We start from the raw sequence: 16,942 nt of genomic DNA, 5'->3' as shown, positions 1-16,942 counted from the left end.
ACATGTATCCGTACCTTTCCACGTAAAATTACACAGAGATTACACGGTATAAAAATAAATACAACTCGCGTGCAAATTAATTAATGTAATGCGGAACTACTGTAAAATACTCGTGTTCTTTAGGGACAATCTGTAGCCCCGCCTTAGCTCTGAAACTGATTGGCGCCGCCACCTGTGTAGCCGAGCTGTGCCTGAGTGAGTCAGAGATAGCTTGCAGCAGCAGCACTAAAGACGTTTGCAACGCTAGTAGGGTTGGTAATGAATAATCGATGATCGATTAATTGTCATTAAGAATTCATTCGAATAAAAATCCAAGCCTAATGAATAATCGTTGTATTGCCGCGCATTATGAGAACAACATATTCCGGTATTTTGCGCGCGCACGACTTCCTACAGCAGACGAGCAAAGATGAAGCGGGCTAGGAGAAGTGCAGTGTGGGACCATTTCTCAAGAGAAGATAGTCAACTGCAGTTCCTGTGATTCTGTATTTACTTACCATAGTACACCGTCTCCTCTAATATATCATTTTACAAATAAACATCAAAACGTAAATTCCAGCACCAGCGGAGGTCTCCAGCAGCAAACCATTCAGGCTACACTTGCTAGGAGGACGTATGACAAGCAAGCTAACGAAAGTAGGATAGCCTGTAAGGTAGCTATAGCCTACATCTTGCTAATAAGTTGCCACGACTGTCAGTTTAAAACAATTTAATATGGCATTAAGACATGTTTTGTTATTATTCTTGTGTATTTGTGTCTGATGACCAGTCAACTTTGCCCATAGTTTTACGTTAAGTAACGTAGGTCAAGTTAAAACTCAATTGTCAAATAATTAGGCTTCCGCCAGGGTCGAGAAGCCTGACGTTTAAAAGGATGGATTCAAGTCTTTATTATTTATTCATTTTTCAAAGGTCTATGCTGCAGCCAGGCAGTGATGCGTTGCAATCGCAACCTGTAAAAAAAAAAATGGGGGGAGGGGTGACGTCATGCCTTAGCAAATAATCGATTAATTGTTCTATAACGTTATTAATAGTCGAACATGAAAACTCCTGTAAAGTCCCATCCCTAAACGCTAGTGCTAAATATGAATGTTCGTTGTCTAAGTATAACGAAAAATAGACAAAATGTTCCTTTTAGTTAGACTTTTAGTTGCGGTACTAATGCGGAGGGCTCGCTGATATCGCTGTCTTACTAGAACGTGCATTTAATCATTTATTTAGCAGACCCTTTTATCCAGAGCGTAGTATATATGAGTTGATGCTAACGTGTGTTGACGTTGTACACACCCAATAAATTCAAAATGTCCAGGCCTCTCTAGTTTCCACTCAGCCATGACCTCCTGTAGCTTCTCAGCTAGGTGAGTGCTTGTGTGCTGCTCATACAGGGGCCGCGTCTGTAGAACTGACACTTTCATTTCCCAATCAGAGTCAATAAATGAGCAGTCACCGTGAGGTAGCTTTTGGTAGCACGAGAAGTCCAACCATCAGTCGTTAGTGAAACGGAGGGTGCAGCTGACATCTTGTGCTCCATCAACGTCCGTGTTTTGTTGTATATGGAAGGGACCAGGGCCGGCGTTGCTGCTTCTGTATCCCTGCCTTTTTTGCGCTGTTGCTCAGCTAGTAGCCTATCGGGTCGTGTAGGGCTGTCCCCCACTAAGATTTTCTTTGGTCGACCAAGACTCGTCTGAAACGTCTGAAAATCGACTAATCGAAATGAGAATCGCTTAAAAAAAAAAAAAAAAAAGCGATCTGACTCAATGGCTTCTAGACATTGCAGATTCTGTCGCTAACAGCCTACTAATAATAAGACTCGTATCACCAGTCCTGTTGTAACCGAATGCCGATGGTATTTAGTATCTCTTAAAATGTACTACAAATAAAAAATATTGTTTGTTTAACATGCAAATCATCAGAGCGCGCTTATCACTGCCTGAACTTGCAGCATGCATATTTGCGTAGAACCTGAGTGGGGAACGGTGCAACAGAGAAATATTTTGTTGTCTTGGCCGGAGAAGATAATGTCATTCGATTTAGATGTGATTCTTATAATAGGCATATTCACTTTTCAACCCAGCGCGTTAGCATGAGTGAAGTAGGGCTAGGCCAACTTATGTTTTTCAGGTGGTAGGCTACATCGTATCCGACGTCGACTATGAAAAATAAACCGCTGTTGGCAGAGTTTGCATTCAACGTTTTTCGAGTCACCCGGTACTTTGTATATGTAAATGTACTTTAATGAAATGCTGCCATACCACAGATTTCTTTGCCATTTTGACTAATAACACCAAAAAAGTAGGCTATGGCAGAGTTTGTAGTTCTGCAGCCAATTGTGCTTGTGCCGTGTGCAAAATACCAAACCAAAACAAACCGCAGATCAACGAAAGGGAAAATAGTAACACCTTATCTTACATTTCTAATTATATATTTTTAGAGTTGGTTTATTTGTCTTATTTGTCTAATAATTAGTGCTGTCAGTTTAACGCGTTATTAACGGCGTTAACGCAAACCCAAATTAACGGCGTCAATTTTTTTATCGTGCGATTAACGCTCTTTTTGACCTAGCAAACTTTGTGGTTTTTTTTCACATTCTGTTGCAACAACCACTGACGTTAGAAAAACTACAATACTGCTAAGGAAGAATTCGAGTGGCACTGTGTAGATCTGAATAGTCAAGGGATATGGTTTTAATACAATTTATTTAGACTATACAATTACATAAACAAAGCTTTGCTGATCAGTCTCAACGAAGGAGGTGCCATCCACACAGGTCGTTCGCAGGAGTGATGGCCAACCATCACACATGCACTGCCTTATATAAACTTACGATCAATTGGCATTCCATAAGGTCAATCAATCAATGAAGCAAACTCTCTGATTGGCTAACTCAACTTAGTGACAGTTTGAAACAATACCAAGTGTCCAGTGTGTCCCAAAGTTCTTTGATGTCACAGCTCTCTCCAGAGCAGTAGATAATAAAGCCACAGGGGTTGACCAGTCAAATGGTCAACTGTCCTTTGTGTGACCATCTTCAAACAATACTTTTAATTAACACAAACAATGAAACAGGACACAGTCCTTCTAGCCAAAGTTCAGAGCAACTGTCTCATTTACCCCTTACAGTAACCAGAGGACAGAAGGCCATATAAGATGCTTCACCCATCCCCCAGGGCAAGCTGCCCACAGAGCCATCAGCACCTCACATTCCTTTGAACTCAACTTAATTATCTTCCCTTCCTGTCTCTTACCAATGAACATAGAAGATTATAGATTTCATACACATACATCTATGCATATGACCAACATTTCCATTACAATACCACACCGGATCTAGCTAGACCGAAAACAAAACAACAGGCATGCCACACCCACTTGTTTGGGCTTGCCAGCCGGCTAAACAGTCGTAGCAGAGCCCGTTTACGGATATTAGACATTCTCTGGTAGGAGGCTAACGTTATGTTTTGAGTTGATTGCCAGCGCCAGACGCCGAAATGGATGCCAATAAGATTCTGAATGGAAAGTTTACTTTTAAAAGGTTGCCAAATGGTTCCATTGACAAGACCAAAGTGATCAGTGTGTTCTGTCGTTGTGAACTGAGCCGGAGGGAATGAGCTGTCATCGCAGCACGTCGTGGAGTCGAAAATATAATTTTGATGGCACACAGCCAAGCACACAGCTGATGCGAATTCCCTGCCTGCTCGTCAAAGCCAGGCGATTGCAATGTTGTTTAAAAAAAAAACAAAAAAAAAAACATTTGCACGAAGCAATCCGAACCACTTTTCCATGTCGATAAGAGCATTACAATTTGAAAAAAGAATGGATGAAAAAGAAATCAAGGGACATTTAAAATAGATACAAATGTGCGATTAATTGAGATTAATCGCGAGTTAACTACGACATTAATGCGATTAATCGCGATTAAATATTTTAATCGTTTGACAGCTCTACTATAATAATAATAATATAATCTACAATTTCTGTAGAAAATTTTGTTAATTCAACAATGAAATGATGACACAAGCGGGAATCAGATCTCACACTGCCATACGGCAGCTCGACTAAAAAATCTTAGTCGACCAAGAGCATATCGACCAGAAAATCAACTTGTCGACTGAGTGGGGATAGCCTTAGTTTCGTGGTGTAGGAGGACTGATCGACAAGCGCATCATACATTTAGCTAAGACTTGCATGTACAGTAGTTAGTCTGGACCCCTGCTTCTGCATTTTTGTTTTGCTTTTCCCTCCATTGTATAGAACTCGTACCGAACCGTGATGTCTGAACCGTGGTACGAACCGAACCGTGACTTCAGTGTACTGTTCCACCCCTACCATGTCCATAGGATATTAGGGATTCATATGCTGTTTTTGGTAATGCTATTCTATCATCTACATTTTTTCAGTAAACCATCGTTGTGCTTTACGCATCCTTTCCTCTCCCAAAGTTGAACTTCAGATTGCTTAGCCTGATTCTGAAACGATATCAAATCATCAATAGTGAACGGGGGATCTGAAATTTGAATATTCATGAAAGAATGATTCATCCATGGTGGGAAAGAAGCATTTAACGCTGCTTCCTTTGCATGGTCAACTAAGTTATTACCTTTGGCAATTTCAGAATCTGCCTTTGAATGACCTGCACATTTTACTATAGCAATGTTGGTTGGTAACATCATAGCATCCAATAGATCTCCTACTAAATCTGCATGTTGAATGGGTCTTCCTGCAGTAGTTACAAAACCTCTGTTTTCCCAAATCTTACTGAAATCATGTGCCACTGGAAATGAATATTTGGAATCTGTATATATGGTAACCGATTTATCTTTGGCATATAGACATGCTCTAGTCAAAGCAACTATCTCGGCAGCTTGAGCAGAAGAAACAGGTAATCTATAGGCTTCGACACAATTTGCTAAATTATCCACTATGGAATATCCTGAAAGAATTGTTTTATCATCTGGGCGCATCTGGGTGCTGAACTATCACAAAATAAGACAAAATCACTATGTTCCAAAGCTGTTTGTTGCAAGTCTGTCCTTATACTGGATGTGGAGTTAATAATATCCATGCAATCATGAGGAACTACTTCCTCTGGTTCTGTTCCATGCAATAAAGCTTTCAGATGCACAGCTGGATTTGTGTGTGTGGCCGTGGAAATAGTCAAATTTTGAGTTTTGAGAAATAGTGAATTTTGAGGGTCGGTATTTGAAGTATGTAACACCATGGGATGTCCCAGAACTATAGTTTGTGCCTTCTCGACCATCAAAGCAGCGGATGCAACGGCTCTTAAACAGGGAACCATGCCCTTGACAATTAACGGAAATGTTTGACCATAATAGGCTACCGGCCTGATTCCGTTTTCATTTTGCTGTCCCAGTACTGCGGATACTATTTCACTATTGTCTGCAACATACAGATGAAAAGTTAGTTTGTAGTCAGGTGTGAAAGTAAGAAGAAAATTCTAGCTGGACTGTGTAGATTGGAGTAGTCGAAGATGGCGGTTTCAATACAATTTATTTAGATTATACAATTACATTTGATTAAACAAAGTACTTTGTGATCAGTCATTACGAAGGGTGCGCTAATCACAAATTGTTCGCAAGAGTGATCCCGAACATCCAAAAAACACAACCTTATATACAATTTTAGATCAAATGGCATTCTATAAGGTCAATCAAGCAATGTAACAAACGCTGTGATTGGCTCACTCAACTTAGTGACAGTTTGAAACAATATATCTCCATATCAATTGTCTCACTGTGGCATATCTCCCCAAACCAATAGATAACTAGAGAGCATACAATTTCTGGGGAAATTGTGAGGGTGTGCTTGCGGCTGCCCCAGCTGCCCATAGTCTCCTGGGGCCCCATGTATAAACGTTGCGTACGCACAAAAAGCTTGCGTACGCTGGTCTTCACGCACACTTTGTGATGTATAAAGATTTACTTGACGTAAGAATGTGCGGGCCGTCACAGAAACTTTTGAGCAGACGTGAGAATGTGCGGACCGTCCGCAAAGTCTTGTCTGGCTCTGTAACATGGCGAATTCTAACCGAAAAGTGCCGAGACTCACCAAACATTACAAAATAAAGTTTCTACTAGTACGTTTATGACGTTGACTATTCAAAAAACTTAAAAATAAAAGTTTGATCATTAATGTGGATGATCACATCAAAATGCCAAAACCCAAAACGGGAAATGCTATATAGCCTTCTGTTTATACCGCCACCACATAATAACTTCTGTTAAACTTGAGGCTGTCAAACGAATGACAAAATCACTCAGGAAATGCATGTCACGCTAACCCTATAGCTGCCATGCTGTTACGATGCGCCACCTTTCGTTTCTTCATTTAAAGTTTTATATCGGACCATTTCTTCTTAATTTCTGCCCTGGTCCGGTTATCTGAACCCACAGCATTGATGGCCCTATAATATTAATGATAATTTTATTTGTAATGCACTTTACATTTAGCTAAATCTCAAAGTGCTGCAGGTTAAAAACAAGAAAGGGCGCAAATAGTGAGTTTTCCACTCTGCCGACTTTCTTTTGTCACCGTACAAAAACCGTTTGTTTTTGTAATACCTGATGACAGGCCGCCAAACAGGACACATTTTTCTCGCCTCCACCTCTGTTGTCAGAACCTCGATCTCACAGTCACCGTATTTCTTCGAATAAACGCTGCAGCGTTTAACGTTCATTTTTGGTGCGGCGTCTCTTCGAGGAAACATGGTAATTCAGACAACGAAATTACCTCAGGAGCGCATTTATAGTCCATCTGCATATTAATTTATGGGAGGAGGCAAGGCGGGGTCAGTGGCTCGTTCACGTGCGGTCAATCTCACGTTGATTGTGATTTATAAAAGAAAGGTGTGCAGGACCTGGCGTACAACCGGTTTTATACATGTGAATATTTCTGTGCGTAGGTACTTTTCGAGTTTTGGCCGTACGCCATCTTCTGGTATGAAAGCTGCGCAATCCTTTATACATGAGGCCCCTGGTGTTTGCATATTTCAAAAAGCATTTAATTGTATGACTGCAGTTCTAACCATTATCTTACCTTGATAATAATTGTGTAAAAATTACATGTATCACTCAGATGAAGGAGTGGTGTTACTAGTTGGTTGGAAGAGGAGGCCAAATGTAGCTCATGAAGATGCAGCGCCATAGGAAACTTAGAAAGTAAATTGTAATCAGATATACACAACTTGTTGGTTGCCCAACAAGAGGAAGACACGGCATCTGCTTCTTCAACTCCTTAGCACCTGTTGCACCTGGTTATGAGGTTGTAGGCTATAGGATGTCTAATATTGCATTTGTCTAATTATGTGAAGGACCGTGTTTCTCAGGTGGTAGGACATATTGATTCATAAAAGCATCTAAATGTATTAACGTCAATATATTAATGTTTTCTGTTATTTTAAAGCAAGCTCAGAGACGTATGAATGTAGAGTTGCTTGCTATATAGAGTATCCTACCGGACACCGCGAGCTGAGCTCGCAATGTAGCCTACGTGACGCAGCTTTTTATGACACACTTTAAAGATGTAAAGATGGTACCATTTAACCCTGTAAGACCCCATGGTTGTAAAATTACAATGGCACTTTTAACGGTCTAAATGCTTTCTTTAACATTTTGGGTGGCTTTTAAAAGAGCCGTTGTTGTGTGTGCTGTGGCTAGCACAGGAGTCATCGGAGACTGTCTTGGATGTTTCCCAAGAACACATTGTTTCCACCGTGATCGAGGTGGACACCGTCGGGTCGGTACATCCACACAAAACCGGGTCGTATTTGGGGGTGTTGAATGCTCCCTATCCCACGGTCGGCCAGGAAGCTAGACACCGCTGCGTTGACTCGATGTCTTGCCCTGTCGATACCAGAAGCGCTGGCGCTCCTCTGATACCTCCAGACGGAGCGTTCCAGGATATCAGAAAACACCAGCAGAGTGTTTGGGAACATCTCCATGATGGCCCCCAGGTCTCGCTTCATCCGCCTCGTCAAGTCTAGCCCGGTCACTTGGCTGAGGTCGTTTCCCCTGACATGGAGCACCATTATGTTCGGGCTGGGAAGCATGCCACGCTTCTCACGGAGCTTAGGCACATGGTCTGCCCACCTCATGCCCCTCACCTCTACCCATTCAATATGGCACTCCAGTGCAAGATCGGGTTACAGTCCGACCTCCTCCACGTCCCGCGCAAGCCAGTAGACCAACGAGCTGCCAACAATCCAGACGTGCAGACGACTTTGGTTTTCCATGGTGTGATATGATCCAACATCTGCCTCTTATATACTAGATGGCTTCCCTCTTCTTCTTTTTCAAACAATGCAAGGCTAACAACTGCCTGTTTATTTGCCGTCTGTGTTGTTTTTATTCACAATATTCTCATTGGTTGGCCTTGAAGACAAATAGCTCTATATTATTTCTGAGAAACTCGCGTCCTATTTTGTAATTTTACCGCCCTGATCGGCATCATTTGAGTAATGAGGGCAAGCGCAGGCTTATAGATTACTTAAAAAACGTAATGTTTCATCATGCAAGATAGAGGAGCCTAGTTAGAGAAGGATTTAGCAGTTTTATTATTACATTAGCCTATTTTATTAATAATTTTCAGAGTAACCTCAAACCTTTCTTTTGTTTCTTTGACCATACATTTTCTTTGAGGGCTTAGTGGTCTTGGTTTAACATCAATATTTATAGCAACATCATTATTTATAGCGAAGAAGCCTACCGGACATTGTTAGCTCGCAATGTACAAAGAATGCTCCTGCAACAAAGTTGTTACCTAGTAACAATTACCCAGCTAGACCATATGCTAGACGCCCAGCAGAAGTTTGTAGCTAACAAAGAATGCTCGTGCAACAAAGTTGTTACTTCCCCTGCAAGAGGGAATGGGGAGCAGCAACCTCATAGGTGATCAGCAACCTTAGTTGAATCAAAACGAATACATTTGGCAGACCGGTGTAAAAATTGACCTAATCTCTGACTTAAACATCATTGGCCAGGTTTCCCAGATTCGTTAAGCTCATAAGAACTTCTTAAGAACATTCGAAGAGCGCTCTAGAACGCTCTTAAGAAGCTCTTAGCATTAAGCCAATAAACGTCATTGTAAGTTTTTCCCTTCTCGTGATATGTTCAGGCATTTAGCTTACTCATATTGCATTCATTCATTAATAAAGAACCCCCTTTGAAGCTTATTTTAACAACGACGTTACCAGCAGTAGCTATCTCAGATGGAATCGCGATTCAAATAATACCATAGGCTAACTGAAAATATGCCCCCAAAAACGTAAATAAGCTTGACATTTATTTAGGGGGAAATCACTCATTCATAAAAATGTCAGTGGTGGCGATCATTGTCAGTAACAAGGCAATATGCGATATAGCCCGATATAGCCGTAGTTGCTGAAGTCTGGGTTGAACGAATTTGAAGGTAAGAGGACAACACTGGAATGACTTGAACTTGCTGGAAAAACGTAGCAACCGCTGGTCATTGGCAACAGACTGGCAACATTTCTAACCTAGAATCTCAAAACGGAGGAGAAACTAATCATGCGTGCCTGCACACCCAGTCCTGTTCAGACACTTAATTTAAGATTACATCAAAATAATAATTCATAGTGCAGGGTTGCCGATGTTGTCGTTGTCCCTGGTGAGTTTTTCATACGTAAATAACAAGATCATCCTACATCTAACCAGTGGATCATTTCTTGCAAGTGTGTCAAAGTGGTATGTTTTAACACCGTAGGCTTGAATAATAACCGAAGGCGTGAAGCTAGAGAGGATGCAATGGAATATTTCCTACATAAGCTAGATGTACAACTTCAAATTGAAAACGAAGAAGATATTTAGAGTAAAGACAAATTAGATATGTGTTCAATATCGTCAATTAACAGTAAAAGCTTTCCAGTTACTTAGCGTTTGTTCGTAGGATTAACGCCAGCTGCAGCAAACACTTACCACAGGCCTGGTTTGGCTGTTCGTGACGGTCAGCTATGACAGTCGAGCCTCGACTTTTGCAGATTTCTGTAAAACTTGCTAAAATAAAAACGATCTAGCTAGATTATGTACACTTTAAGGTCAATGTACATATCTTGTTTGGTCGATTGTGGAAAAAAAGTCGAACCGTTTTTAGTTGTGGAGAGCCATCGCGCTAGCTCAATTATGAGAAATGTAGCTAGAATCTACACCTCAAACAAGTTAACCTAGACACAAAGCTGTACGTCCAATCCCCAAAATAAGGATATTTTCCGAGACCCAAGACTCTGCCGAAACCATTGATATCCTTTAGGTGTCTGTGCGGTCAGAAATACGACTCTACCGGCAGTTTAAAAACACGTCTACTTTCGAAATTCTCTGACGAATTAACTAAGTCTGTTTTAGAAAAAGTTATGTGGTATGTCTCAACACAACCAGAGAAAAAAGCTGATAAGCATTATTTGGGGGTATGTGGACCTCAATCCCATCCTGTGAACATAATATGGTTGCATTCAATTTACTTATTAAGTCTCTTCCCAATAATGCAATTGGAGAAGTTGCACTAACAATAAAAGAATGTTGTAATTTATAATCATCAAAATCAATCTGTAATGGAAGTGAAACAGGGTCTATCTGAGGCTTACCACTGATGCCGACAGACTGGACAGTATTTTTACTCAGAGGACAATCAATATCTGTTTTCCTTAAACAGGAAATAGTGGCTCCAGTATAAACCAAAAAGGGAATTATTTTCCTGCAATACTCAAACTTAATTGTGGTATTTCAGAGGGTTTATCCGAAATATGAAATTGTGGGGTATTAATTATACATTTAACATTGTCCAGATCCTTCGATATACAGCGTCACTTATCCCGCATCAAGTTAGCAGGTGTATCTGCTTGCTGTGCGGCCTGTGGTACCATGATTGGCCTCTGGGGAGTAGCATTTCATGACTGAGAGGGGCGCATCTCATCTCAAGCAGGAACACCTCTCTCTTCATCTTGCAGTCTTAAGATACAATCTTTGAACCAATGACCTTGTCTGCGACAGTAGGGTCACATGGCTTTATTTACTTTAAATGGTCTTTGTCCATTCCTATTGAAGTTGGAACAACCTCTATTTGGGGTGGAATTGTTCATGTTAAAATGTACATTCCTTTGATCTTCAGAATTTTGATGCACAACTTCAGTATTGTTAGTCAAGGGTAAGTCCATTTGCACTGCTTGAAATCGTGAGATTGAACATTAAACAATCCGACTGCCTCAAGTTCCCTTATTTTCCTCATCAGTTTCACTGGACTGGATAATTTGAGTGTATAGGCCGATCTAGGATCCAATCCATTTAAGAGCATACTAACAAAGAAAGTATCTTCAGTGTCGTTAATGTCTAATTTAACGTAATCTTTCCACGTTTTTTGAAAGCGATTAGTATATGCAAAAACAGTCTCGTCAGATTTATACGTTTACAATTTAGTACCTGAGTCACATCCCGTTCTTGGAATGCGTGTTTCTGTAAGAATTCCGACACTTCAGCAATGTGGGCTTGTTTATGCGCATGCGTCAACCATGGATGGACATTGTCATCATATTCAGGGCCGTCATATTCAATAGATAAAGTTGGACAAGCTTCTATCAATGTGTCTAACTTTACGTTATTCTATTCTAACTCGACACTAAAGCAACAAACTAACGCGGACATAATAAGAACTTGACTGATTCAGTGGGCGCGGGCTGATGGTTTGCTAGTTAAACTGCACACCCGGATCATCATCTGTCCTTATATCCACCTCAGACATTCAGCCAGATTTCGATTTACTTGTTCAAGCCCACTGGATTCCTCTCACGGAACAAAATGAACTGAAAAAAACGTATTGCTGTTTGTATAAAGTTGATCAATTGCATATCTTCGACATACTGCAAAACAACTTTTCTGTGTTTGTTAAGATTAACTAGTTACAAATAAAATGAAACACTGATGTAATGATTATTTTAGTTTTTACTGTTACTTCGATAGTCTTTTCCTAGTTGACTAACATGTAAAATATTTAAATAAATATTTACAGAATATTCTTATTCTTCTGATAACCAGTAGCAGCTAATCAAAATATATACTTAACTACTTTTTACAATGGGGGAAAATGAATAGTGAGAAGAATTAAGTTCAAGTTATTGTTGATGCGGCCCTCCAACACATTTCAGGTTTCTCTTGTGGCAAAATGAATTGCCCACCCCTGAGTTACGGAGCTTGGCCATGGAGCTAACCCATGGAGCTAGGATTTTGATGCTAGGGAGAGTGTGGGAAGCTGGTTTAGCCAAGGCCAAAGGGCAAGAATGCCAAATTACAGGTGCCAAACCTGGGACGATATCCTGGCAGGAATTGAAGAAAGACACAAGAAGCTCTTCTTCAACAGCTCTCTCTCTGTTTTTAGTTTTTATAGCAGTTAGGCTTGAAAAGCTGAGCTCACACATATGTTGTGGAAAATGGGAGCAATGTCAAAACAGCTTTGTTGGCAAGAATGGGGAACTCTGTTGGAGGCTCGAAAGTGGTTCTTAGTGGTGTAAGAATTAACAGGCTTGGAGTCAGGAGATTGATTACAAAGGCTTTCGTCTTTATTGCGTAGGCTCATGGGAACACACGCAGAACTTCTCTAGCCAGAGAAGTCTGACATGTATTCAATAGACAAGAACTTTTATACAGTCCTACCTACGTCATACAAATATCTTTGGCAATTATCAGACAACACATAGTTTGTTCAAGATAAACAGATGTCCACCCTCATTTGTCATTCAATGCAACCAGTGGCTCTAAAGAGAAGGCACCACGCTATCAGGTCATCCTGACCTGACTTCCTACTGGAAAGAACATTCTAACGGGAGGGGAGAGTGATTCACCCAGCGCGTTCTTACCCCATAACTGAATATGGGACAAAAACAAGTCTCCTCTTTAGCCTAATTCCTTACATGGGGCTGTTTCTTCTCCTCAACTGACCCCTGTCCTGCTTCTTTCTGCACGTACCACCTCTTTACACACTAGACACGAAAAAAGCCCCCAACAACTCCTTGGCAGCAGTCACCCAAAAACTGTCCAAAGGAAGATCAGCAAATCTTAGCTTTAAACCACGATCTTGTTGCAGTTCAGTTAGTTCCTCCTGCTCTTGTAAAGTCATGTCCTTTCCAACAACTGATGCTGTGCTGTTTGGGTCCATAACCCAGTCAAGGCATTTAGTGGAGGATGAAGAAAAATAAAATGACAACTTCTCCTCAAGAGTTTTCAAATGTTTACCTATTACCTCGCACAGTGCAGCAGTGTGATCTTGCTGTTTCTCATTGAGTGGGAACATCTCAAGGTTGGCACTTTGCACATGTTGTTGCCAGAGGTGCACCTTTTAAACAGAATCCATTTATTTTATCTGTGCTTGTAAGCAGGTTTTCATTTCGGCCTTGCATCCGTGTGTTCAGTTCATTCAGATGATGACATATATCTGCCAGGTATGCCAGTTTTGTACACCACTCATCACTTGCAAACAGATTTGAGTAATCGGACCTCTCATTTGTCAGAAACACTAAGTTATTACCGCAGTTCATACACACAGTCCAGCACCTTGCCGCACGACAACCATTGGACCTCTGTAAGGAGCAATAAGGCTTTATGCTCCACTCCCATTTCCTCACACAAAGATGCAAATATACAACTTTTCAAAGGTTGTGTCTTTTCAAAGTTCACTATGTGCACAACATCATCCAACATAGGAACTAGTTCTGTTGGAAAAGTATTTGCAACAAGGGCCTCACGGTGCAAAAAACAGTGCGTAACAATAAGATCTGGTTTTCTTTCCTTCACTCTGCTAACGAAGCCTTTGGTGCGCCCGACCATGGCTGCAGCTCCATCATTGCAAACAGTTGTGCAGTTTTCCCACGTAAGTCCTCCCTGGTCAAAATATATTCCGATGTGACCCGAGAAATGTCCTCTTCTGTTGTTTTTTCTGGCAGTGCCTTGCAAAATAGGACGTTTTCACAAAAACCACACAAAACGCACACTGGCCAAGAGCTGAGCATGTCCAGTAATATCCGTAGACTCATCAAGTTGCAACGCAAGTTTCCTACTGATGCGTATCTTTTCCACAACTTGACTTTTTATGTCTGTTGACATTTGTGGCAATTGTGTTATCTGAGAGAGGGACTTTAGCTATGTCTTTAACCGCATCAGTGCCTAGCATCTTGTTGACAATGGCTTTGCAGGCAGGTAGTATTAATGTCTCTGCCACAGTGTGGGACCCTTTGATTGAGCTACAAGTTCAGCGACTAGGTAACTACCTTTGAGGGCTTTCTGATTTACCTTTGGTTTTTCTCATAAGTTGTCTGTTTCTCTGTTTTCAGTGTCATCACCTGGGTCAGAATCTTGTCCAGGGCCCAGTTCGGGGTTTGCATTTTTCCTTAAAAAAAACTTCTCCATCACTGTGACCATGACCTGTCAAATGCGTCACTCATTCTCTTGTCTCTAAGAAGGAACGAGGCAATTAGCTACCTGCTGCCACCCGGACGAATATTACATTACTCTGCCAATCACTATATTACAGTGTTAGCACTGTAACAGTAGCAGCAGCAGCGTTCGCTCCTGTAACAAATGGCAGACAACACTCGCAAAAGCAGCGAGCAGCTCACTGGGTTAAACAAAATACAAACTTTCTTGTTCAATATATAGGTCAATCTGTGGTTGCTTAAGTATCTGAAGTATGTTTGCATGAGATTTGAATATTATGGAGCAGGATATCGTAGTAGGCTATGAGACATGTATTAAATGTATTTTATTTTCCAGAAGTCTAATTTTGTGGATGTTTATTATAGCTACAGCAGTATAGTTTGTGATTGAATAATACTCCCTCACAATTTAAGTTGTTCCATCTGAACTTTTTATGTGGACATTATCATCCAGTTAGGCCTATTTGATCTGTTAATGTTTTTTTAAAATCATTTATTGGGGTAACATTTTAACAGATTAAATAGTTTGCGATTAATTACGATTAATCATGTGAAATACTGCAATTAATCGCAATGAAATATTTTAATCGCTTGATAGCCCCTAATTTTAAGACTAAGTGAAATTTGTGGCACAGTGGTTGAAAATCACTGGACTAGACAACTGAAGGAGCGCAACTAGGATTTTATTTTATTATTTTCTAAATAAACATGTATTACTCAATGAGTAATATCGAGTTCTGCAAAAATGGCAGTGGTGAAGTCGATAACATAATTATCATGACAGGCCTAGACATGTCAACTTTAGGGATCAGTTTTCTAGTGCTTGTGTCAAATGATAGTTTACAATATCCTACCTAGACACCAGGGGTGTCATAGACTTTTGCTCACGAAGAGAATCTTCTCCCTCTCCCTGTGCACTGCTCTTGTATCTCTTTTTCATTCTGTCTGTCTTTATGCCTCTTCTTCAGTGGGAACTCCAAGCTATTGGAAGAAGCTGTCCTTCCCCTGGCCAAGATCCTAAGTATACATGCTTCCTTTGTCTCTTCACTGCTTGGTACTGTAGCTTGTGTGTGGATTTGTGCTTTAAGCCCTAGGTCATTAACAACTTAAACATATTTTTGTATTTATTACTACATTTAAGAAAATGAGACAATTATAGAATAGACGTTATAGACGGGTGTTTTTCTTTTACATTTATCATTTGTTACAATAACCACATGTACTAACCAAACACCACAACATGCACTGGCCAATCATTGTCTTATTTTCAACTTCAAACAGAATCACTCTGCACATAGGTAAAGCTAACAGTTATCCTGTGGTATGGGCCTTTAAACTATTTGTTAATAACTATTTAACTTTTCCCACCCCATGGGATAGGAAATTAACAATAATGAATACAAACATTTTGAGAAATGGTGCTTTGTATGACAGTAGACTTCTACTGAGATCTCACAACAGGCTTTGAGGTTTGATGTTTTTGAGGATTGTACTACATGTCAGTGGCTCCTGAGGCCCTTTATGCCATAAGTCTTAAAAGTCTGTAGAAAATTATAGTCATTCTATATACTCTTGTGGTGGCATCTTCTCTCTCTTATATTGCACCTTGTTCCTTTTTTCACAGTCGAGAATAACCCCAGAACCGGAAACTTGGGTGCTCTCATAAGAATCTTCCTTGGGAGAACCAAAGAGTTAAAAATATCAACAGAATGCCAAGAGTGAGTATGCGAAAACCATGTCTGGTTAATAAGTCCCTTGAAGACATGAACAGGTTGATACAACTGAGTTTAAAGAATGTGTGTGTTAACTTAAAACAAAACAGAAAAAGAGATCTCGCAATATTACCGTAAAAAAAAACAATCATTATGACTGTTTTGTTCGTTTACTCTGAACTAAACAAAGCTGGCATAATGCCACCTGTGTGTGGCGTTTTGCAATTTGGTTGTTGTTGCTAAGCTATGCTGAGTTACAGGGTCCTATTTTAACGATCTGAAACGCAAGTATCAAAACGCAAAGCGCAAATAACTTTGTGGGTGGGACTCCGGCGCTGTTGCTACTATACCGGCGGGATAAATGACTTTGCGCAAATCTAAAATGGTTTGGTCTGAAGTAGCTACATTTCTAATGGGTGTGGTTTGGGCGTAACGTGCAATAAACCAATCAGAGCGTCATCTCACATTCCCTTTAAGAGCAGGCATGCTTGTTCCATGGCGGATTGCTATTATAACGGCGGATTTGCCAGGCGCACGCAAGGAGCGGTACACAGCCAAGGACACTGACGTTCTAGTCAGGGCCATAAAAGATAGAGAAGTGACATTGTATGGGAAAGGCAGAGCAGCTTTCACATTGCACCAAGTTGCCCACTCATGCTGCTTATTCAATTTGTATATATATTTTTTATTTTAAATTGTTATATTTAGTTCTTAGAATTAGTTTGTACTTTTTTACTTAATTTAAGACCTGTAAATGTATATTGTTTGCACCTTCCTGCCACAG

General features: G+C 40.5%; 1 protein-coding gene across 3 annotated transcripts in view; it reads left to right on the top strand.

Annotated features, from left to right (window-relative positions):
* Nucleotides 1–16,942, top strand: part of dym (dymeclin) — a 210,238-nt gene that overhangs the window by 21,440 nt on the left and 171,856 nt on the right. For all 3 annotated transcript variants that reach the window (XM_047017283.1, XM_047017284.1, XM_047017281.1), the window contains exons 3-4: nucleotides 15,415–15,467; nucleotides 16,071–16,164. In XM_047017283.1, coding sequence (XP_046873239.1) covers nucleotides 15,415–15,467; nucleotides 16,071–16,164 — 147 coding nt within the window. The remainder of the gene's footprint in view (nucleotides 1–15,414; nucleotides 15,468–16,070; nucleotides 16,165–16,942) is intronic.

The sequence above is a fragment of the Hypomesus transpacificus genome, unplaced genomic scaffold, assembly GCF_021917145.1.
Source record: "Hypomesus transpacificus isolate Combined female unplaced genomic scaffold, fHypTra1 scaffold_51, whole genome shotgun sequence".
NCBI classification, from domain to species: Eukaryota; Metazoa; Chordata; class Actinopteri; order Osmeriformes; family Osmeridae; genus Hypomesus; species Hypomesus transpacificus.
This window is presented reverse-complemented; position numbering and strand designations above follow the sequence as displayed.